Source organism: Gopherus flavomarginatus, chromosome 8 (genome assembly GCF_025201925.1).
Source record: "Gopherus flavomarginatus isolate rGopFla2 chromosome 8, rGopFla2.mat.asm, whole genome shotgun sequence".
NCBI lineage: Eukaryota > Metazoa > Chordata > Testudines > Testudinidae > Gopherus > Gopherus flavomarginatus.
In genome coordinates, this window is record NC_066624.1 from 113107269 (window position 1) to 113130802 (window position 23534).

At 39.4% G+C, this 23534-nt stretch overlaps 1 protein-coding gene across 5 annotated transcripts in view; it reads left to right on the top strand.

Moving 5' to 3' along the window:
* Positions 1–23534, top strand: part of OPA1 (OPA1 mitochondrial dynamin like GTPase) — an 86627-nt gene that overhangs the window by 26048 nt on the left and 37045 nt on the right. For all 5 annotated transcript variants that reach the window (XM_050963871.1, XM_050963874.1, XM_050963872.1 and 2 more), the window contains 18 exons: positions 639–692; positions 2511–2615; positions 3454–3540; positions 4319–4432; positions 6571–6651; positions 7138–7212; positions 7455–7526; positions 7626–7725; positions 8431–8561; positions 9453–9525; positions 9618–9690; positions 10211–10326; positions 14337–14401; positions 15039–15115; positions 18202–18367; positions 19145–19297; positions 21559–21667; positions 22035–22114. In XM_050963871.1, the coding sequence (XP_050819828.1) occupies positions 639–692; positions 2511–2615; positions 3454–3540; positions 4319–4432; positions 6571–6651; positions 7138–7212; positions 7455–7526; positions 7626–7725; positions 8431–8561; positions 9453–9525; positions 9618–9690; positions 10211–10326; positions 14337–14401; positions 15039–15115; positions 18202–18367; positions 19145–19297; positions 21559–21667; positions 22035–22114 (1731 nt within the window). The remainder of the gene's footprint in view (positions 1–638; positions 693–2510; positions 2616–3453; positions 3541–4318; positions 4433–6570; positions 6652–7137; positions 7213–7454; positions 7527–7625; positions 7726–8430; positions 8562–9452; positions 9526–9617; positions 9691–10210; positions 10327–14336; positions 14402–15038; positions 15116–18201; positions 18368–19144; positions 19298–21558; positions 21668–22034; positions 22115–23534) is intronic.

Genomic DNA, 23534 nt, shown 5'->3' on the forward strand with positions numbered 1-23534 from the left:
GATACAAGTTAAGTATCTGAGGGGTAGCTGTGTTAGTCTGGATCTGTAAAAGCAGCAAAGAGTCCTGTGGCACCTTATAGACTAACACACGTTTTGGAGCATGTGCTTTCGTGGGTGCATCCGACAAAGTGGGTATTCATCCATGAAAGCCCGTACTCTAATATGTCCGTTAGTCTATAAGGTGCCACAGGACTCTTTGTTGCTGATACAAGTTAGTGTTTTCATCTTCAAAGTGCCGTACTAATTAAACAAATAAATATTTAGGCCCAGACAATTTGGCCACATGACTTTATCAGTCCCTTGGTGGGGGAGAAATTCTCAGAGGAAGCTACTGAATTTTATTTATCATTAAGCCTGATTTCTCAGAATCTGGTTCTGGAGGTGTTAATTTTTCTACTGGCTTGCACAAAGATTTAAACTTCATTATATAGAATCTTTCTGCTTTTGATGGAACCTTTAGCCACTTTAAATGCCAAATGATGATTTGATTTAAGAATTTGATTTGACTGGAAATGCATGCTTAATCAGTTATTTTATGTTTAATAAAGGTTCTGGTTTGACATTCATTTGCACCCTGAGGATAAACTATGTGCTGTATAACCAAGCAATGGTCGTGATTATGTCTCTTGATGTTGTAGGTCTCTGACAAAGAGAAGATTGATCAGCTTCAAGAGGAACTTCTGCACACACAGGTACGTACTGTAATCCTAGTAACAAGGAACCAAAATTCAGAGGACCATATGTGCAAAACTCAAATTTACTAAACAAAAAAGCACTTAAGATATAAGACATCTTCCAGAAATTGAAGCAATTTTTTAAAGATTATGTCTGGATCAGAGGCTTCTGCAATACAATTGATACTCCATCCTGAATTGGACAATGTGTTAGATTTACCTTTTCTGATTTTAGAGTTTTTTGTTGATTTGTCTTGATTTTTAATGTTTGTTTAGCCTGCACACTTTGATATAGAAAGGAAATGGGATTATACATAACAAGGTGGCATTTTAATCTCTTAATCCGTGAAATGACATTTCTAGGAGAGACACAAAGCTCTTAATGCATTAAACAATCAAGCACTGGGGATCTAAGTGTGGAACAAGAGAAAGTTCTGTAATATAAAAACCACAGAAGGTAATATGCTATTCTGTTTATAGTCATAGTAGAATTCACAAGGACCAGTATGTTTCCATTTCTTCCAGAAGAAGAGTTGCATTGTTGGCATAGACACAATTAGAATATTTGGTTCTCTTATCAGACAAGTTTACACCAATCAGTAACCATTTCCCTCCCATTTAAAGCTGTTTTTATAAGAGGTATTGTGATATCCTTTCAGTGTGAAAAGCTGCCAATGGCAGAGTTACAGAATGTTTTCCGTGGGATATTTTTGTCCATTTATTGATGGACTTCAGTAATCTGAAGCTGATAGAAGGGCTCAGGAAACTATTTTAAAACCTTGAGCCGTGCTGACAACTACTAGCAGAGCTCTTCAATTTTCCACCCTTTTCAGATGACCAGCCCTTTTTAATTTTTGTTTTTAAACTATAAAGGCTTTAAAAATGCTCAAAAACCTGATATTTTACAACTTTTAAAACTGCCTTTTTCCCCCTTGTGCTGTAACAATTTAAAATAGCCTGCCTTTCCTGTCAGCCAGGAGTGAATCAGAACAGTTGTTCTAGAAGCTGTGTCAGCAGTAGGGCCACAGTGTTCAGTTACGGACCTAAAGCGGGCTTCTAAAGCCACATGCAGACTCTGAATATAAGGATCTTTTTTCTTGGTGATGGTGAGCACCCACAGCTTCCACTGATACGTTAGTGACATCTATGGAATTGTGGGTACCCAGCAGCTATGAAATTCAGGCTGCTCATTTTAGATGTTTAAATATGAATTTAGATGTTCCAAGTTTGAATATTTTGGCTTAGTTCCATGATTCTAAAATAGTCTGATGCCAGAAGTACCTTTGGCTTCTGATAGCTGAAAAATCTGTTGTATAAAGCAGTGGTTTTCAACCTGTGGTGTGCAGACCCAGGGGTCCACAGACTGTCTAAGGGGTCCATTAAAGGTTGTCATTACTGTAGAATAGTGGTATTCAACGGACCATGTCTGATATTTCCAAAGCAGTCTGCACCTCCATTTGAAATTTTTTAGGGGTCTGCAAATGAAAAAGGGCTGAAAACCACTGCTCTAAAGCATTTTTGTAAAGTGTATGCAATTTGTAGAAGAAATATCAGAGAATGTTGCATTCCTGTCCCTGCTTCCCTCACCGTGAAATCCTGCATGGATCATAGTTTGATAACTTCTGGTTTAGGCTCTTGTTACATCTATTTTTGAATAGTTTTCGCTTAGTTATGTAGGATTTTAACAAGCTTTCAGTGATTAAATATTTTCTGTGGTGTGGAGGGACTTGTTCGTAGAATTATTTTTTTTCATATAATATTCTTAGATAGGGAAAAGTTTGCTGATCTGTTCATACTGTTTTCCATGATTACTCTATTTGTACTACTGTTTTGTAGTTGAAATATCAACGAATTCTTGAGCGCTTAGAGAAGGAAAACAAAGAACTAAGAAAGCTGGTGTTGCAGAAGGATGACAAGGGCATTCATCAAAGGAAGCTAAAGGTACTGTATCGTATAGTTACACAGTTGTCCGTCAGAAGTGTCAGACCAGAATTAGCCCATGAGCTCCACAGTGCTTCATTAATACTTATTTAGCAATTGGTCTTTTAACATTATAAATGGATCTTAACATTTTTAGTTGTTGATGAGTGGACTTTACATTTAAGGATACCGGTTAAGCAATTTGAATGAACCTCATTTCTAACTGTGCTTTAACTGTATGTAATTACATGTGTTAGCAACTTCATAACAAGAATACAACTGAAGTTACTAAGTCTATCTTGAAGGTTACACAAATTAAAAAGTTGGATTTCTGGTTTGTGTAGTATTATGTAACTAAAATCTACATTATTTTTATTTAATTATAAAAATATTCTTCTAACTGTTTGTATACAGTTCTCCAGCACCTCCATGGTTTGAAATGGGACTTTGAAACTTGGCAGAGGGGTAGTTCTTAGTCTGAGGAAGCATCTTTTGATGGCCCCATATAAATCCATGCAGATTTAACTAAGTAAAGAGTTGTTGAAAAAAGCCTAAGTACTCGGCGGTGCTGTCTGTAAAATGGGGCATGTCGTGTATATGTCCCCCATTGTTTCAGTAAGCTAGAAATCCTTCTGCACAGGATATCAGACTGCTGCTGCTGCCAGTTATTGTAGTTAATACTTTAGCTAAAACAGAAAAGGGCTCAGCTGCGGAACTGGAGGTTTAAGGCTCAAACCTTGATGAGAGTGTAAGCACACAATAATCTTTTTTCTAGGACTTCAAGGTGAAAACTGTTGGCATTTGGTCTTAGCTCTTTTAACCAGTTCAGTTTTCTCCCCTGTATTTCAATTCTTTTTAGAAATCTTTGATTGATATGTACTCTGAAGTTCTAGACATTCTGTCTGACTATGATGCCAGCTATAATACCCAAGATCATCTACCTCGGGTAAGTGTGAAGTCTTAAAGGGTTATGTTGCTTCATAGTGTGACTACTATAGAGTGCATGAAAAAGTTATAAGTATTGGTTTGCAGACCCCAGATTAAGTGTTAGTGGTGATTTTAATCTTACATGCAGAAAAACAGCCTAGACATTTAATCCAAAGACCTTCATATATCCCAGAATGATAAAAATTAGAGCTAGTCCATTTGCCTGATAATGCAGGACTTTTCCCTATAGTGTAGTTCTGAATGTTTTGTCCATTTAACTTTTAAATGGTTGGTGAAGCCAGCAGCCCTGAATATGAACCCCTACAAATGCTGGGTGCTGGTGTCATTTTTGGTTTTGAATTTCTGCATCCATACATACCTGTGCAGTTTGGTACTAATTCAGATCCAGATTGAAAAAGGCTAACTTTCCAATTCATGTGTGACCAAAATCTTGTGAGAACAGACCGTGTGGCTTCATCAACATTGAACCAAACCCTGAATAAGCCTTGAACCATAGACGAAGCCTGATCCAGATCCAGACACTGTTAATTTGCCCTATCTCTAGTTTTAAATGGCCTAAGTAGAAAAACTTTTGCATGAATAAAATCCATTGTTAATCTATTAAGGAATTCATTATTTGTGACAATACTTTTGTTGTCAAAACTAATCAAATGTAACCAGCTCTAATATGTGTTCCCAATTGGTTGCTACAGTGTATTGTTTAACTAAGCTATCCTACTGAAGAAACTGACTTAATTATGAAAAGCCATTGACTACTACTACTACTTTCATTTAAGGTTGTAGTGGTCGGAGATCAGAGTGCAGGAAAAACCAGTGTGCTAGAAATGATTGCTCAAGCCCGGATATTCCCTCGAGGGTCTGGGGAAATGATGACGCGTTCTCCTGTTAAGGTAAGAAACAGTATCCTAATGATATTCAAAATGTTGTAAAGTATCCAAGTACTATAAATTCACTTAATCTAAGCTAAATTATCTTTGTTTGAATATCTGATTATTTTAAAAGCATTCATCATAAATGTGCTGTTACATTGTTACTACTGATGGGCTAAATCCTACCAGTTACTTACTATCAGGGTGTAGCAGTTACTAATGTGGATGGTCCCATAGATTTCAACTGGGGTTACTCACACTAAGTAAACACTATGCCTAGATGTATTTGAAGAATTGGGACTTCAATTTTTAAATGAAGAAGAATAATACATAAATATGTGCTGTTTATGTCTGTACACATTAGTTCTGCCTCATCCTCCGTTTTGATGAATAGTATTTTCCTAACGCCCGAGGTATTGTGAGGAGAGATGCATTGAAAAGATTGTGAAGCGCTGTGCGATATACTGATGAAAAGAGCTATAGCAGAGCTAGGGGGTGTTGTTATTAGTTATATTATTATTGTGCAGAGAGCTCCTGTGACATCAGTGAAGGAAAGTGAAAAAAATCTTTTTAACAAAACTTGCTGAAGGTAAAAAGTTTCTAGAAACTGGTTGTGCAGATGCCAAAAATAGATAGTTAAAAGTATTCTTTATTTGCTTTTGGATGAAATGCCACAAATATGAAAAGAACACCTGTCTGACTGTTAGGAACCGGCCTAGACACCAACAGACAGGTGTTAGCACTAATCAGCACCCACACCACAGACACCTGCTGGTTGAATGAGCATGGAGACTGAACCAGCCTCCTAGTCTTAGAGGTAGTCAGTGCAATCATGGCTGAGACACAGAACCGAAAGCCTCTCTAGCCATTGTCCATTCCCAGGCCTACAATTTTGGCATGGAAACTTTTAGTAAATGGCACAGTAGAGGTGCAGGAAGAAAACTAAAAGGCAGAGAAAGGTCACCAAATAATGTATTTTTACCTGCTGTCTTTAACAAGGAAAAGCTGTACTTCCCCCCCCCCCTTTTAAACAAACTGAATCAAATGCATCAAAAATGATGTTTTAATCCTTGTTACTACTAAGAAATATGACATTAATGCTTTCCTCCCCCGAAAAAATAATTTGAACAGTGACTTTTGTTGTTGGTAGTATGTTTGATTACAAAAGAAAAGAACTGATGCCAAAAAAGTGTATTGTTTAAGGTGGAGGTGAGTGGGAAATAACTGTGGGTTATATAGTGGGGTGCTGAAAGGTGAGGCTCGGGAGAGTGGCAGGGAGGTTGGAGAGAGAACCCACCCCTTACTCGCCCTGCAGCATCGGCTTCTGTCCTGCAGGGCTGGGTCCATCTTCCCAGTCCAAGCATTGTGACCTGACATACACAGTCACAGCGCCACTCTGGTTTAGCATGTCCACCTCTCCATCTCCATCTGAGGGCTCCAGAATGACCCCACCAGCCTGACGCTCTGCCTCCAGTGTCTGCTGTTTCCCCCCACACATGTCCAACCTTCCTGAAACCCCTGATTCCTCTTCCCCCCACCATTCCTCTCTCCCCCACACTCTTTACCTTACCTTCCGTGCTGGCCAGCCTGAGACCCTTAGGTGATGGATTTGTCCAGCTTCCTGGACCTGGCTGGTCCCCGGTGCCAAGAGTTGCTGCTGTCTTGGTTTTGGCAGGTGAGGGCCTGGTCACCATCATGCAGCATGATGCAGAGTGCATCCCACATGGCACATTGCACGTGGCATAAAGCAGAGTGGGTGCAAGCCTGTAGGGCTGGACCATGGCATGTTTCCGCCCAGTCTCGTTTTAAAAAGTTGGGGGAGAGGATGGCCCTTTGGTTCCCCCATTGCTGGTGCCTCTACCAGCCCCAGCCCCACAAGACAGGAGCTGCTGCTGTGGAATGGGCTTGTCACGGACTTTATTCCAATTCATGATTGCCATGAACTTTGTGCCAAAATTGATAGCTTTAGCCAGTTCCAAGAGTGTCTAAAGGATTTCCATTTAGAGAGCTGTCAATCAAGCACCTCTCTTAGGTAGTACATTCCTTTAAAATATAATGGTAAATGTTAAAAGCCCTTTTGTTTTGGGGGGGCTTTCTGTCTTGCACATCTTGGCTATTAAGATTTTATTAGTTACATATCTCCTCATCCTAAATATTAGGTAACACTTAGTGAAGGTCCCCACCATGTGGCTTTGTTCAAAGACAGCTCTCGGGAGTTTGATCTGACCAAGGAAGAGGATGTAAGTACAAGAAAAGTCTTGAGACGAATGTAATCTTGATCACATTTTTGTTTGGAAAAACAGATGTCTGTAGTGGATGTTGCCCACTGAGTATAGGGATTAGAAGACTGTTGAGCAAAGAGGGACACTTTGTTAAATGTTACACTGTGTTTCAGTGTCATTATCATCTAGAGTTGAATCGCAATGAAGTGGGCAATGTTTGTAACAACTCCTGCTCCCAGGTATGCTACTGAGTTTTGTGAGTCCTAGAGCAAATCAGTAAACCTTTCTGTGCTTCTGTTTACCAAACTATAAAACTGATATTCTGCTTGCCGGCTTCTCCCCCGCGTACTGAGGCCTAGTCAATGATTGTAACAGTGACCTTTGGATAAAGAGTGTTATTTGGCTGCTGATTCATCTTGTTTACCTATGTTAATGTCTGTTCTTGACTATTCAAGTACTATTTGCCCGTGATAAATATCATCTGACATCTTTATGTCAAAACAGCTTGCAGCCTTGAGAAATGAGATAGAGATCCGAATGAGGAAAAGTGTGAAAGAAGGATGCACTGTCAGTGCTGAGGTAAAGCTCCCCATTCATTTCATGCAGAGTCTCATTTGTACTTCTCATCAATTATGAGGCTATGTCCAATCAGTCTGTAGCTATTTCAAGATCTTGTACTGTATAAAGAAATGTATTTATACCATAGCAATTGTTCTGTTCTCAGGCAGCATAGTCATCTGACCTCTTCTTTAAAAAAAAAAAAGAAAGAAAAAGTAGTCATACTCCCTGGTGAAAAGTTTCATTCCAACTTTGTTTTACAGACCATCTCCTTAAATGTAAAAGGTCCTGGTCTGCAGAGAATGGTGTTGGTAGATTTGCCTGGTGTCATTAGTGTAAGTATAGAACAGTCAGTTAATATGCTTTTACCAAAGGAGAAAATCTTTCATTCCAATCTCTTTTAAAAAAAAAAATGTTCTATTTTTTTTTTTAAGACTGTGACATCAGGTATGGCTCCAGACACTAAGGATACTATCTTTAGCATCAGCAAGGCCTATATGCAGAACCCGAATGCCATCATCCTTTGTATTCAAGGTAAATTAGGACTCTAGACAATAATCAAAATGGCATTTGCTTGTGCTAATTAAAACCTTGCAGTGTATTCTTTAGATCATTCATCCAGATTTCTAGAAAAATGACCCTGAACAGAAGTCAATTCTTAATTTTTCAATGCAGTTTTAGGAAATGCTTTCTAGATAGATCTAAAATATTGTGGGAATTTGCACTGTGGGCCCCACAGTATACTCTGTGATGTCTTTATTTTTTCTTAAACTCATGACATTGTTTGGCCCCTTTGCCACTAATACAAAGAAAGCTTACATTTTTATTTCTTTTAAAATATAACCAAGACAGTGGTAGTACTGTTTAAACTCAAGATTTCCCCAAAACAGGGTTCCTAAGCTAACAGACAACAGTAGAGAGATTTTTATACTGAGAATTGTCATGTACTTTTTCCAAACAAAATTTTAGTGAATAGTTTAAAGTCTGGTGTATTTTAGTTTTGGTGGAAACTTACTTTTATCATTAGTCACCAGAGGACAAGGATTTTTCAATGCAAAGAACATACGCAAATTTGCACTACTTGTGCCAAAAGCTAAATAATGAGGGACATTCTGTCATTAATATTTTTAACTTTAATGATTTGCTAAAAAATAACTAGTGCCTACTGAGTAGTCAGAGTTCAAAATGCTGTATCTCATACTATAGTTCTTGAAATGGCATCTTTAAAAATCTTTTCAGATGGGTCAGTGGATGCAGAACGCAGCATTGTCACTGATTTAGTCAGCCAAATGGATCCTCACGGGAAAAGGACAATCTTTGTTTTGACCAAAGTGGACCTTGCTGAGAAAAACGTGGCCAGCCCAAACAGGGTAACTATACCAGCCTTCTGTTCTTATGCCACAGCATGAAGAGGGACACTTGTGCAGAAAATTGTGATGCAAATACAAACATAAAAGTGCATCTAACTTTTTGGGAAGGTTTTTAAAAGAAAAAGATGTCTGTTAGGGTATCCAATAAAAGCAGCAAAGAATCCTGTGGTATCTTATAGACTAACAGACGTTTTGGCGCATGAGCTTTCGTGGGTGAATACCCACTTCGTCAGATGCATGTAGTGGTAATTTCCAGGGGCAGGTATATATATGCAAGCAAGCTAGAGATAATGAGGTAGTTCAATCAGGGAGGATGAGGCCCTGTTCTAGCAGTTGAGGGTATCCAATGTGAGGTTTTTATTATTTTTAATCGGTTCGAGTTTCTGCTTTTACTGACTTCTGCTACATGACCCTGGTCAAGTAATTTCAGCTCTGTGTCTTATTTTTCCCGTCTGTAAAATAGGTATAAGGATATTTACCTTCCTTTGTCAAGTGCTTTTTGATATACAGGAGTGAAGTGCTAACTAACTTGCAATTATAATTTATTCTTCTTCTTCTAAGTAATATCCAAGACAGTCAAAACATTTATTAGTTACAGGTTCATGTAAATCTAATTGTTATAAGAACCTGCAGTCCAATCAACATTAAATTTCAAGTGGCTTTCTATCTTTTAGCTATGTAACTATGCATTTTTGTATTACGTTTTTCCTATATTTGTGTCTTTCCTTTAACTATAATTTCCAGAGTGCAGTAAAACCTCTCTGTAATCTCCTAAGAAAGTGTTAGTCCTGCATAATCTATCTTTATATGTTGTTTAGATATTTTAATATTGCATTAATGAAATGAGGGAAAGGATACAAGATCAACATATTTTTGTACTTATTTGCATAGATACAACAAATCATTGAAGGTAAACTCTTCCCAATGAAGGCTTTGGGTTACTTTGCAGTTGTTACAGGAAAAGGTAATCAGAGTTCTATGTCTGGTTCTTTTCTATTTGTTGATACAGAATCAGTGTCTAAACGGAATTGTTGTGGCACTCTCTCCTTTCTCCAGGAAACAACGCTGAGAGTATCGAATCTATTAAAGACTATGAAGAGGAATTTTTTCAAAATTCAAAACTGTTGAAGTATGTTGAGATTCACTTTAATATAAAGTATAAATAGCATCAGTAAATGCTAGCATACATTCCCGGAGCTTAACTTTGTTGCAGACTTGTAATGTGAAAGCATTGTATGTGTGTTGCAATGTCTGCTAATCCTCAAAGCTTTGGGCGGCAAGAACTATCCTTTCAGACATACAGCTGTGTGGTCCACCTTCACTGAACTGAAGAGATTCTGCTGACTTAGCAAACTTACACCTTATCTGCGGAAAGAACTATGATTCATGCTGCTTAGACACTGAAATCCCAAACTTTCCCTCCAGGGTTACAGGGTACATAGTTTTTTTCTCATAATTCCAAGAGAACTCCAGATGCCATTATGTACACGGGATATTTTGTGGAGAGAGTCAAGATTTTAGGATGATGCATGTTCTCGTGTTAATTTGTTCTTCAGCATAGAAGGCTAAGATTTATTCCTGGAGTAACAGCCCTGAAAGGACACTTTAAAAATACTGCGATGTACGGCTGTCTCTCTCTCTCTTTACAGGACATGTATGCTGAAGGCACATCAGGTGACGACGAGGAACCTAAGTCTTGCTGTGTCAGATTGCTTTTGGAAAATGGTGAGAGAGTCAGTGGAGCAGCAAGCAGATGCTTTTAAAGGTATATTGTTTCATGTAATACCCCTGAAGACAAAGCTTTGTAATATTGGCTAGAGTTAGCCATAATGTGTCCAGGAACTTTGCAAGTTTCCATTGCACAGCTCTGTGAATGATCTGTAATTCCAGTGTTTGGCATCCTCTGGCCTGCACATCTCTCCATAACTCCTTGTATGTAATCATGAATAAGAAATTGCCATGTCATGTTGCCTTGGGAATCTCAGGTGAAGGATAGTTCGTGTGCACAAAGGTCCCAACTTCATTAAATAAACAACAAGAATGTAAATAAGTGAAGGAGAGAAATGAACATAGCTGCTTGGCCAGAACATGAGTCTCCCCTCATCCTGATTGGCGGATCTAAAGCTCAAAATAGGTTCCTGACAAAAGACCCCATCGAACCCACCCACAACTGGACATGTATCTTGCACCAAGCCACGCTGCTGTGTGGGACAGAGTCCAAGTATTCTCTGCCAGTGAGCCTTTCGATGAATCCTACAGTGCTGGGAGATATCCTAATTATACACTGACTGTCCCAGCCCAAACAGCCGAAAACATGTATCTGTCTCCAAAACCTGCATCTGCTTCAAAGACGTGACAATGTAGTGGAACCGATGGAAACCTGACCACAGTTCTGGCTTGACCTGAACAGAAAAGAGAGCACAATGGACTGTTAACATCTCAACATCATACTTTCAGCAGTGAAATGCCAGAACAATCTCCTTGAGAAGAGAACCACTGGGCTTATGCCCTGCCCTTGTTAATGGAGGGATAGGAGGGAAAACCTTGGTGCAGTAGGAGGAGAGATTGAATGGCCCTCTGCTTCTCTGTCCTTCCCAGCCAATAGTGGTCTATCTGCACTGCAGCTGGCATTGAGCCTCCCAGCCCAGCTAGACAGATCTTCACTAGCAGGGCTCGAGCTAGCACACTACAAATAGCAGTGGGGTCATGGCAGGAGATGGGGAATAGAGGGGTTGGATAGGTGTGGGCGTCCCGAGCGGCCTGTCAGGGAGCAGGGGTGTGGATAGAGGTCAGGGGACTGGGGGGGGGGGGTTGAATAGGAGTGGGGAGGTCTTAGGAGGGGACGGTCAGGGGACAAGGAGCAGGGGGGGTTGGATGGGTCAGGAATTCTGAGGGGGGCAGTCGGGGCGGATAGGGGGCAGGGGCCATGCTGTTTGGGGAGGCACAACCTTCCCTACCCAGGCCTGCATACAGTTTCCTAACCTGATGTGGCCCTTGGGCCAAAAAGTTTGCCCACCCCTGCCTGAAGTCCTTGATATTGGCTTATTCATTGTCGTTTCCAAGTCACTGTTATCATTGCATCCTGAGCCTCTGTAGGCAAGTCAGAGTCTAGTCCCAACATCATAACCTGATTTGCCTCAACTGTTCTTGTTTCTTATTGTACTGGAACGATTTGTTGCTCTGTCAACAGTGCAGTGTAAAGGCAAGAACACAGAATCAGTGTTATGACATCCATTTTCTTTTCCCTGTTACTGGGATGGCTCTTTCTGGTCCTGCACTTCCTCTTTTGCGCTCAGCGTCTCTGCCTATGGAGAAATCTCTCTTTTTCCGGTACAGCTGACATGATAGAATTTATCTGCTTTTCTTTTTTCCTGTTTGATCCTAATTCTGTATATAGAGGAATTGAGTCTATCCACAATATAGTGTTGTCATAAACAGATAGTTAAGGGTTAATGTCTCTCTTACCTGTAAAGGGTTAACAAACAGGGACCCCAAACACCTGACCAGAGGACCAATCAGAAGACAAGATACTTTCAAATCTCGTGGGAGGGAAGCCTTTGTTTGTGGGGTCTGGGTTTGGCTTTGTTCTCTCTGGGTCCTGGATGGGGCTAGAGGTGCAACCAGGTTTCTGCCAATCTCCCTGCTACAGTCTCTTATCTATTCAGAATTGTGAGTAAGAAAAGGCGGTCATAGTCTTTTAATTTGTTTTTTTTTCATTTACATATGTGTACTTGCTGGAAGTAGCTTAAATTGTGTTTCTGCTGGAGAAAGTTTCTTTCTATTGTTTATAGTTGAAAGACCCTGTAACTTTTTACCATCTAAAGTGCAGAGATAAACCTTTTACTTTTTTCTTTCTTTCTTATTAGAAGTTTTGCTTTTAAGACCTGTTTAATTTTTTTCTCCTAGTTAAGGTTCAAGGGAATTGGTGGGGAGAAGGGAAGGATAAATTTTCTCTTTGTGTTATATTCACGCAGCTTGTATTGCCTCTGGGTGAGGGGGAAGGTAACACTCCTCTTGGTGTGGTGATTCAAAAAGTTGAATGAGGTGATCTCCTAGTGTTCCCAGGGCGGGAAGGAGCTGGGAGGAAGAAGGGAAGGGGGAGAGAATGGCTTATTTCCCTTTGTTGTGAGACTCAAGGAATCTAGGTCTTGGGGTCCCCTGGGAAGGTTTTGGGGGGACCAGAGGGTATCAAACCCTAAAAATTCCTGATTGGTGGCAGCCTATCAGATCTAAGCTGGTAATTAAGCTTAGGGGAATTCATGCTAGTACCCATATTTTGGACGCTAAGGTCCAGAATTGGGAATTATACTTGACAAGTGTGGCCCACTCCATCACTTACATAAAGTGTGTTTCAATACAGTGTACGATAGGAGTATAACCTCATCTCCAATTTCCCAAGTGTTCTCTCTTTGGTCTTTATCAAAATAGGCTTTTTCCTTCCGTTTAGACTTTCCCAATTTAACAGCTACCTGCAAGTGAATCTGATTAAGATGTTTCTGTCATGTTTGCATATAGGTTTCCGGTTTAACTTCTTCTAACTGTATGCTACTGGTATGCCACAGAAGGTCCTCAGGCATTCACATAGTTCGCCCAGTCACCACCTCAAAGGGTGTGTGATCTGTCGAGGCAGCTGGAGTTGCCCTGAGTGCCTGTAAAATGAGTGGAATCGGGGTATCCCAGTTGCGTCCATTAGCAGTTAGTCTCCTCAAACATTGGTAGATTCAGATCAAAATTCCCTTTAGTAGTTCTGTGCAATAGTGTGCTGACTCTGTGCCAGCACGTCACTATCAAACTCTGTTCCCAAAGCTGGGCTACCATAAGTGATGCCAGTGCACAAACAGCTGCTACTGTGATATTCATTTTAGTTCTGTTGAAAGTCCAATGCCTTGCCTAGTTGGGCAGGGGTGAAAGGTGAGGAATGACTAGATTGGAAAACCTTTGTTAAGGGCTTGGATGGGGCGTAGGGTCTTGTGTTTGCCCTCTGTTGGAGTGAGTTTCACCCAGTGTTAGTCCGATTCTATTGCCACTGAAGTTGGTGGGAGACTTTTCCTGGACTTTAATGAGAGTTTGTTTGACTCTCTACCTAGGGAATAGAATAGAAGGTAAGAGAGCACTACCAACAATGGAGAGTTAAAAACAGAACTGTTTAATAGCTCCTGTTGAAAATAGGATCTTACAACATACATTTGAAATGTTAATCTTCTTTAGATCATCTAAATCGTAAATGGTGGGTAAAAAGAAAAATTATAAAACTGTACATTATTGTGAAACTGTTTCGATGTTGTGCTTTTTCCTTTTTTTCATGTTCTATAACTGTTGCAATTAGTAACTTTTAAAAATGGATTGAGTAATCATGAAATTATAGTTAAAGCCACAGAGAAATCATCTGCTAAATGTAGAGTTTCAGAGAAATATATTTGCTTAACATTAAAGCATGGAAGTGAAGGACAAATCTTAGAACAGCTCTGGATAATGGAATTGTGAGTTGTCATCATGTAACCATTGGTCACTAAATAGCTTTATGGTCAAAAATGCCAAAATCTTATTCCCTTTCTGTTATGATCTTTCAAATTTGCTTGTGCCTGAAGAATAAAATACATAATTTTTCTCAGTCACTTGATTTACTTGGTGTCAAATGCAAGATTGATTTATCACAAATAAGTTTCATGGGAATTTAAAGAACAAGTGAGTACTTAGAATAGCCAGGCATTCTGAACAGATTATAAAGGAGTCTTAATAAATGTATGTCTCTGATTCTTCTTTTTCTTTCTATAGCAACACGTTTTAATCTTGAGACTGAGTGGAAGAACAACTACCCACAGTTGCGAGAGCTTGACCGGGTAAATTCCATTACACGTTTACTGATATGTTAGAAAATGTTTATTAAGATTATGGGTTAGAAATTGAGTCTTATTTGTACTATGGCTCCTTTGTTTCACTCTGGCATTGTAAAGGGACCTTAAAGATGGCATAATTTACTTTTACATCACTTTTAAGACCTCTTTCAGCTACCAGAATTATGTAAATTGACCTTAGTATAAATGAGGATCAGGCCTTATGTGATATGAAATCAGTCACTTCAAAAATTTAGTCATTTGAGTTACAAAACATAAGTCTCAGTTTTCAAATAGCTGCAGTGCTGTTAAAATTCTATAATCGCTACAGAGTTGATCTACTTGCCAAACTAACAAGAAATGATGTTTCTTTTAATGATGTAGATTATTGTTCTGTCAACTCTTCTGTCTTCTTTGTCCTTGTAGGAAGACAGGAGCTGTGCAGAAAGCATAGCATGATACATTAGGATAGCATGTTACAAGCATAAATGCTGGCCAGAGCACAACTGGAAGGTTTCGTTTTAGGTTTACAAGCCATGAAAAAGTATTCCTTTGCACCTCATAGAAAATTAGTCTAGACATATTCAAGGTAACGTCATCATCACAGAGTCTTCACTGACCTTCATGCTTGTCTTTTGCATAGAATGAACTGTTTGAAAAAGCGAAGAATGAAATCCTCGATGAGGTTATAAGTTTGAGCCAGGTCACACCAAAGCACTGGTACAGTAACTATTTACTTTCAAATGTATGCTATATGTCCCTCATCCAAAAACAGATGAGAGTTTTTTTGTGTATATTACAGATTTTTGTTTAGATTTAAAATAAAAAATGGTAATTATTTCCTAACCTTCTGATAGAGTGATTTCCTTTGTCCACCTTTCCACTATAACGTGTTTCTTATTCTAGATCACCAAACTTGTTTGTAGTCTCTGCTCAATAGAGTACATTTTTCTGCCACCTAAGAAAGGATTGATATAACACACACTAGAAAGTTACAGGAACATGAACCTGAAAAGCAAGGATGCTTTTAAACTATGATAACGACTCAACAGTTGGTCATGTTCTCATTAAACATGAATTGTTGTAATCCCCCTAATCTTCCTGGTTTGGGTTACCACCAAATATTCTGAGATAACACGTTTGTGCACACATACACATCCTTGAAAATATTAAATTCTGTATCTTCTTTGAGAATCAGAGATTTGGAGTTGAAAGACAAGATAATTCTTAGCCCTAAAGTTGGCTTAACGGTCCCTGTGACAGAGTGCTAGGTATAAAACCCTGAGTCAGCACTCTGTTCACAGGAGGTGCTCTGAACAGAGTGCTGTCTCAGGGTTTCATACCTAGCACTCTGTTCACAGTCCCGTTGAGGATTCCCTTGGCTAGTGCAGAGTCACTGTGCTACATCCTATCCATGTCCTGTACCAGTAAAACTGGTGAAGCCAGGTGAAAAAGAGCATAGTCCAAACATTCCTATATTCTAGCTTCAGCCACTTTTGCACCCTTTACCTCCTGAACTGCAGTTTGGTCACAGTTTAGAATCTGGGCCAGTACTAAGAGTCCAGTTCATTAAAGAAAACAATTCCCTTAAAACACATCTAGGCTCATGAATGTTTTCTGTGCAGAAGATTTTTCTGAGTTCATATTCTGGCCTACGGTTTCAGAGTTCAGTGCATTCCTTGAGTAATCTAACCCATCACTTAGCTCTTCTGTTTGACCCAGTGTATCTCATGTGTGTGAAATACCAGTATTGCTATACTTGTGATCTGTCAGAAGTTAATGTGTCACCGCCCTGTTCCAATTGTATTTTAAAGAGTGCACTATAGATGATAGGAAAACTTGAAACCTGGGCCATAAAAATATCCTTGTGTGAGCCATTGAGTGCAGAGTGATATGCATCAAGTGATCAGTGCATCTGATGTGATAGTGACAAGTTGCTGAGGACTACACATTTTTCTGTCATGTGTTAAAAATTTCCATTATGTCCTGGGTAGGGTAGATTTGTTGATCTGATGAAACTGGCATGACAATAAGGAAGATCTTGAGATTGCATTTGCTCATAGTCACAAGATCCCGCCCCACTCTGTGGCTCATTGTAAGGAACAAACACCAGGCCTGATGGTTCCAGCACTGGCCTAAGCAGAAGTATCATGCAATGTCATCACTCTTAGTGGTGGTTGTGTTCTTGCTCAAATAAATGAGTTTATTTGAATGATGAAGCAATTACCTTGTTTTGAACAAAAGCTTTTAAGGAAGCCATCATTTTTGCCAGAGGCAATAGTAATTTTTATTTACTGATAGTAAATTTTCCAGAATTCTTTCCTACTTTTTAAATAGTTCCTATGGATAGTTGTACAAGCTTTGAAAACCTATTTAAGCCAAAAGCCTTTTCCAGCTTTAAAGAATTGCGTGACTTCAGCCCCGTCTATACTGGCTTGGCAGGCAGACAGTTTTGAAGTTACCACAAGTTGAGGGTTATTTAATAAAAGTGAAGCACAGATTTGGCTTATCATTGTGCTAGTGAGATGAAAGGAGCTGAAGTGACTCTCTTCTGAAAAAAGAACAGGAGTACTTGTGGCACCTTAGAGACTAACAAATTTACTTGAGCATAAGCTTTCATGGGCTATAGCCCACTTCATCAGGTGCATAGACTGGAACATACAGCAAGAAGATATTTATACACACAGAGAACATGAAAAGGTGGAAGTAGCCATACCAACTGTAAGAGGCCAATTAGTGTACACTAATTGAATCTATTTCCCCATATTAAGTATCCTTACACCTTCTATGTATCATCTCGATTATCACTTCAAAATTTTTTCTCCTGCTGATGACAGCTCATCTCAATTGATTGGCCTCTTACAGTTGGTAGGGCAACTTCCACCTTTTCATGTTCTCTGTATGTATAAATATCTTCTTGCTGTATGTTCCATTCTATGCATCTGATGAAGTGGGCTATAGCCTACGAAAGCTCATGCTCAAATACATTTGTTAGTCTCTAAAGTGCCACAAGCACTCCTGTTCTTTTTGCGGATACAGACTAACACGGCTGCTACTGTGAAACCTGACTCTTCTGAAAAAATTCCTCAGTCATTGCTCCTGAGTTGGCATATCAGCTGGCCATGAGACTGCTGTGTCCTGAAAATTTTAATGACAGCTCTGTCCTCGCTAGCCCGTATAATGTTAAATGTTCCAAAACATTTTAGTACAGTGTCGTCATAGTCGTGTTGGTCCTAAGATATTAGAGGGAGAAGGTGGACGAGGAGCTGAATATGAGCTCTAAGTATTCTCAAAAGTTTGTCTGTCTTATCAACAGAACTTGGTCCAATAAAAGATATTACCTCACCCACCTTGTCTCTCTGAGATGTTTTAAAACCATGTTTTAAAAAAAATTATTTTGGGGGTTGAATCATCACTAATATAGTCTTTATTTTATTTAATTGTATATTAACTATCTGTGCGGCAACACAAATAGAAGAAATGATTGTTAGCTCCATAGCGACATGAGAAGCTAATTTGACACATGAACTTTGACATATATTCATGATAAGATGGACTTGCAGGTTGGAATTCTCAGCTAGTTTCATCATTCATCAAGTCTGTGAATTATGGGTAAAAATTCCAGACACCATCTTTGTTCATTCAGCAGAATGAAAGTAGGGAGAAGTTCATGGTTTGAGGGTTGGTGTTAAGAATAATCAAAGTACAAGAAGACAACTGTTCTGTCGGTCTGTTAAAGTACTGGCCATATGGATTAGAACTCTATGGACTGGAAGTTATCGCATATGTTATACCTTTCGATTTAGGGAGGAGATTCTTCAGAAAACATTATGGGAAAGAGTATCTACTCATGTGATTGAGAACATCTACCTGCCAGCAGCACAGACTACAAATTCAGGGACATTTAACACCACTGTGGACATCAAGCTGAAGCAGTGGACTGACAAACAACTGCCTAATAAAGCAGTAGAGGTTAGAATTCAATTAGCTGAATGCAATTTATTTTTATAAATAAAAATATCTCCTTGCTTTCATATTTACCCCTCTTTATTTTTCTGTTGGAAGCCTGTTAAAAGGAAGATTAGGAGTTGTAAGTAAATGGCAGTAGAGGAGCAGTTCTTCTGATTCCTGATGTCTGTGCTCCTGATCATTGCAGCCAGTCACTAAAGATTGGCGAGCTATTGTCATCCAGATATGTTCGCCACAAAAACCACTGGAAACGTTATTTGACTGTCTCACTAAATATTTTCCAATAAAAATCCCTCTAAAGTAGCAAAAAGCTGGAGGCTAACTACATCTCTACCCGATATAACGCTGTCCTCGGGAGCCAAAAAATCTTACCACGTTATAGGTGAAACCGCGTTATATAGAACTTACTTTGATCCACCAGAGTGCACAGCCCCGCCCACCCCTGGAGCACTGCTTTACCGTGTTATATCCGAATTCATGTTACATTGGGTCGCGTTATATCAGGGTAGAGGTGTATATCCATATTTCCCCTCCTCCCAGCAGAAGAATTCACCTTTGTGTTCATCTGTTATTGCTGCTCAGTGAGCAAAGTTTTGTGTTAATTCCTTTGATATGTGAACCACAAAAGCAAATCACTGAATTCTAATATCTTGTGTTTCTTGTTGAGGGAGTGAGTATGGCTGTCTGCATACTTGTAAGATTATGTTAGTGACTAATACATACAGCTGTTCACAGTAATGGACTGCTTTAGAAGGTAACTTTCTCTTATTAATTTTCTAGGTGGCATGGGAAACTCTGCAGGAAGAATTTTCTCACTTCATGACAGAAAAGAAAGGAAAAGAGCATGATGATATCTTTGATAAACTGAAACAAGCTGTCAAAGAAGAAAGTATTAAACGACACAAGTGGAATGAGAGAGCAGAAGACAGCCTGGTATAGTGTAGTATTTGTTCACATGGCTGCCAAACCAGTTGCCTTTGAAATCATTTTGATTAAAGATGAATGTTCATTTTGCTTGCATTTTTTTGGTTAAATCCCTAATAGTGTTGGAAGAAGTCATAGGAAATGTATCTATCTCTGCTTTTGAATGTTGTGATCTGTATCAGTGGTTCTCTTTTGGTTTATTATTTTATTTTATTCTTTATTACCTTTCGTGGACCAGTTTACCCTCCCAGTATTCAATAATCTCGCTATTTGGTTCTCAGAGGTTTTTTCTGTGCCCGTGGACCTCAGCCAGAAAATCACATCCACAAGTAAAATGAATTAATAATATAAAGCCTAGAAATGTGGTAAAGTAATAGCATTTACCTGCCCCTCTGGTAGGCTGGTTCCATGCTCCAGTGGGATTCACTGTTGACATTCTTGACATTGTATGCAGTGTTGTAGCCATGCTGATCCCAGGATACTGAGAGACAAGGTGGGTCAGGTAATATCTTTTATTGGACCAACTTCTGTTAGTGAGAGAGACAAGCTGATCGGTGCATCTCTTGTATATAGTTGTCTGATCAGCCTCAATAATGCAATCCTACAAACAACTATATAAGAAACCCACAGATCTCCACAGGTACCTTCATAGCTACAGTAACTGCCCCAAACACAGCAAGAAATTGATTATCTACAGCCAGGCACTTGGATGCCACAGAAGATGCTCAGAGGAGAAAGTCTGCAATATAGACCTTAACTCACTCAAAACGACCTTCACCAAACAAGGATACTTCATCAGAGATGTAGAGGGGGGGAGGGATAGCTCAGTGGTTTGAGCATTGGCCAGCCAAACCCAAGGTTGTGAGTTCAGTCCTTGAGGAGGCCATTTGGGGGATTGATCCTGCTTTGAGCAGTGGGTTGGACTAGATGATTTCCTGAGGTCCCTTCCAACCCTAATGATCTATGATTCTATGATCACATCATGGAATGGGCCCATCAAATACCCTGAGAGAATCTGCTTCAATACAGAAATAAAACCACCTCTGACCTCACACCTCTAGTTGTCCGCTACTACCCCTCACTGGAACCCTTACAGGGTATCATCAAACAACTACAACCTATACTCAACGGAGATTCCATCCTGAAAGAAATCTTTCTTGAACCCCCTCTTCTGGCCTTCAAACAACCCCACCACAAACTCTCCAAGCTCATCATCAGAAACAAGCTCCTCACGGACCAGGACACACCAATTCTAAGTGGCACCAAACCCTGCCAGAACAACAGATACAAAACCTGCAGTCATATCTCCACTGCTACGGTGCTCGACAGCCCCCTCAACGCACCTTTCAAGATCCATGGATCCTATACGTGCATGTCACAGCATGTGGGGTACCTCATCCAGTGCACTCAGTGTCCCAATAACAACTCTGTGGGCAAAACCAGACAATCACTGCGCTCTCGAATGAGCTCGCACAGAAAAATGATAAAATATAAAAATGCCATATCACTGTTGGTGAAAGCTTTTCACAAAGCCATCGCTCTGTCAGTCCTCATCCTCAAAGGAAAGCTGCACGTTTTCAAAAGACAAACCTGGAAGCTTAAATTAATTACTCTGTTAGATGCCAAAAATCATGGACTGAATTGCAACAATTTATAACCCACTAACACTCCCTCCCGCTCACCCAATTCCTTTCCACCCCCCCGCCCCCAATGATTGGATGGGTGTTAACAGTCCACTTCACCTTAAGTGGTCTCTTGAAACATGCCTTAACTACTTATGCCAAACAATCTGTTCCACTTTGTATTTAGTTGTGACGCTCCGAGTATGTTTCCCAGATGTGAAGAAGAGCTCTGTGTAGCTTGAAAGGTTGTCTCTCAAACCAACAGAAGTTGGTCCTCACCCACCTTACCTTTCTACTATGTGATAGTCCACATATTCACCTCCTGTCAGCAAGACACAGCAACATAAGGGGCTGAACTTCAAGGCAAAACATTGTTAGGTGATGTGCAGAAAGTTTCCCTTACTGGAGTAACACACAGGGTAAGTGCTGTGTCCACAGAGATGTTCTAAATAGCATATACTGCCAAAACTGAGCTATCTTCAGAAATCACTTTTGAGTGGGGCATATTTTGATGATAAGAAACAGTGTTCTGAGTTTAACTTTTTGTTATTGCTATTTTCTGTCCTGAAGGTAGGTTCTAAATAATTAATTTATTTGGCACTGAAAAGATGGGCTGTAAAACCTAAGATTTGTTTTTTGCTTTGCCAGCGAGTGATACAGCACAATGCTTTAGAAGATCGGTCAATATCTGATAAACAGCAGTGGGATGCAGCTATTCACTTCATGGAGGATACTCTCCAGAGTCGCCTCAAGGACAGTAAGTGCTCCCACTTTATATTCTATGATAGGAAAAAGTTTTCTATGCAGTGATGTATGTGCATGTAATCTCAGTTACATTCTGTGCATAGTACATTTCAGACTCCTCACTAATGATATAGTCCTAGCACAGTTAGTTAAAAAATTGATGAAAGATACGACTAAATCCCCGAGACTGCTTTGAAAATTTCAATCATTTAAAAAGCGACTGTGAAAACTTTTTAATTATTGAATTCCTTTGAGGGTTCCATAAAAGAGGAGTTAGAAGTCTACTTTTTGATCATACTTAAGGTTTTGGTTCAATAGACGTCTTTCCTAGTAGCATCTATTTTACTGAGTGATATCTAATACCTTGTTTCCTTTTCTAGCTGAATCTGTTATTGAAGACATGGTGGGCCCAGACTGGAAAAAAAGATGGCTGTACTGGGTAGGCCGCACTAAAGAACAGGTAAAAGCAAAGAGAAATATTGGCAGTCTTGCAGCTTCATATTCTTGTGGTGAGCATGGTGATTATTAATGACTAAATTTTAAAGTTATGGATCTGTGCACTCTAGTGCTTTTGCACATGTCAGACAGTTAATTGTGTATACAGTTTGCAATTTCCCAGTGATCATATCTAAGCTTTGTAAATGTTAGCCCAAAGGACATGATTTCTTTTGGATATCTGGCATGTGCATAATATAAGCGATTATAAACTTGTTTCCTTTCTACTTCATCGGAATTATGTCTTTTACTGTTCAGTCGTTAAACTGAATGTTTGTAGGAAAGTTCTTCTCTTGGTAGATAAACCAATATGTAAGCAGGATGTTAATTAATTTAGTCTTTCGCACCGCTTAATGTAGTATCACCATGACTAAATGATGTCGTTTCAGTAATGAACTACAGTATTATAGGTGGCATGTTACTGATTGCTATCGTTAATGTTGCCTGAGCATTTCTATTCTAACCCACTCTTCCAAGTTATGTGCAAGTGAGAAACTTTCTCCCAGTGAATTTAATGTGTCTGTTGGGTCTCTGCCCAAAAGGGAGTTATTTTTAGAATATCTGTATACAGTCAAACCTCAAAGTTACGAACACCAGAGTTCTGACTGGTGAACCCCACACCTCATTTAGAACCGGAAGTACTCAAACAGGCAGCAGCAGAAACCAAAAAAAAGCAAATACAGTACAGTACTGTATTAAATGTAAACTACCAACAAAATAAAGGGAAAGTAGCATTTTTCCTCTGTGTAGTAAAGTTTCAAAGCTGTATTAAATCAATGTTCAGTTGTAAACTTTTGAAAGAACAACCACAATGTTTTGTTCAGAGTTACGAGCATTTCAAAGTTGTGAATAGCCTCCATTCCCTGGGGTGTTTGTAACTCAAAGGTTCTACTGTAGTAAGACCTAGGAGGGAGGACCATGCTATAACATAGTACAGGTAGGAGACTGAATCACAAATAATATTTAACAGCATCAAGATAAAGATTGAATTTTGAAGATTTCCCAAAAGGGGTGTGTCATAAACAGATAGCTAAGGGTTAATGTCTCTTTCACCTGAAGCACCTGACCAGAGGACCAATCAGGAAACCGGATTTTTTCAACTTTGGGTGGAGGGAATGTTGTGTCTGAGTCTTTGTTTTCTGTCTGCCTGCTTTCTCTGAGCTTTGGAGAAGTAGTTTCTGCTTTCTAATCTTCTGTTTCTAAGTGTAAGGACAAAGAGATCAGATAGTAAGTTATATGGTTTCTTTTCTTTGGTATTTGCATGAATATAAGTGCTGGAGTGCTTTGATTTGTATTCTTTTTGAATAAGGCTGTTTATTCATATTTCTTTTAAGCAATTAACCCTGTATTTTGTCACCTTAATACAGAGAGACCATTTGTATGTA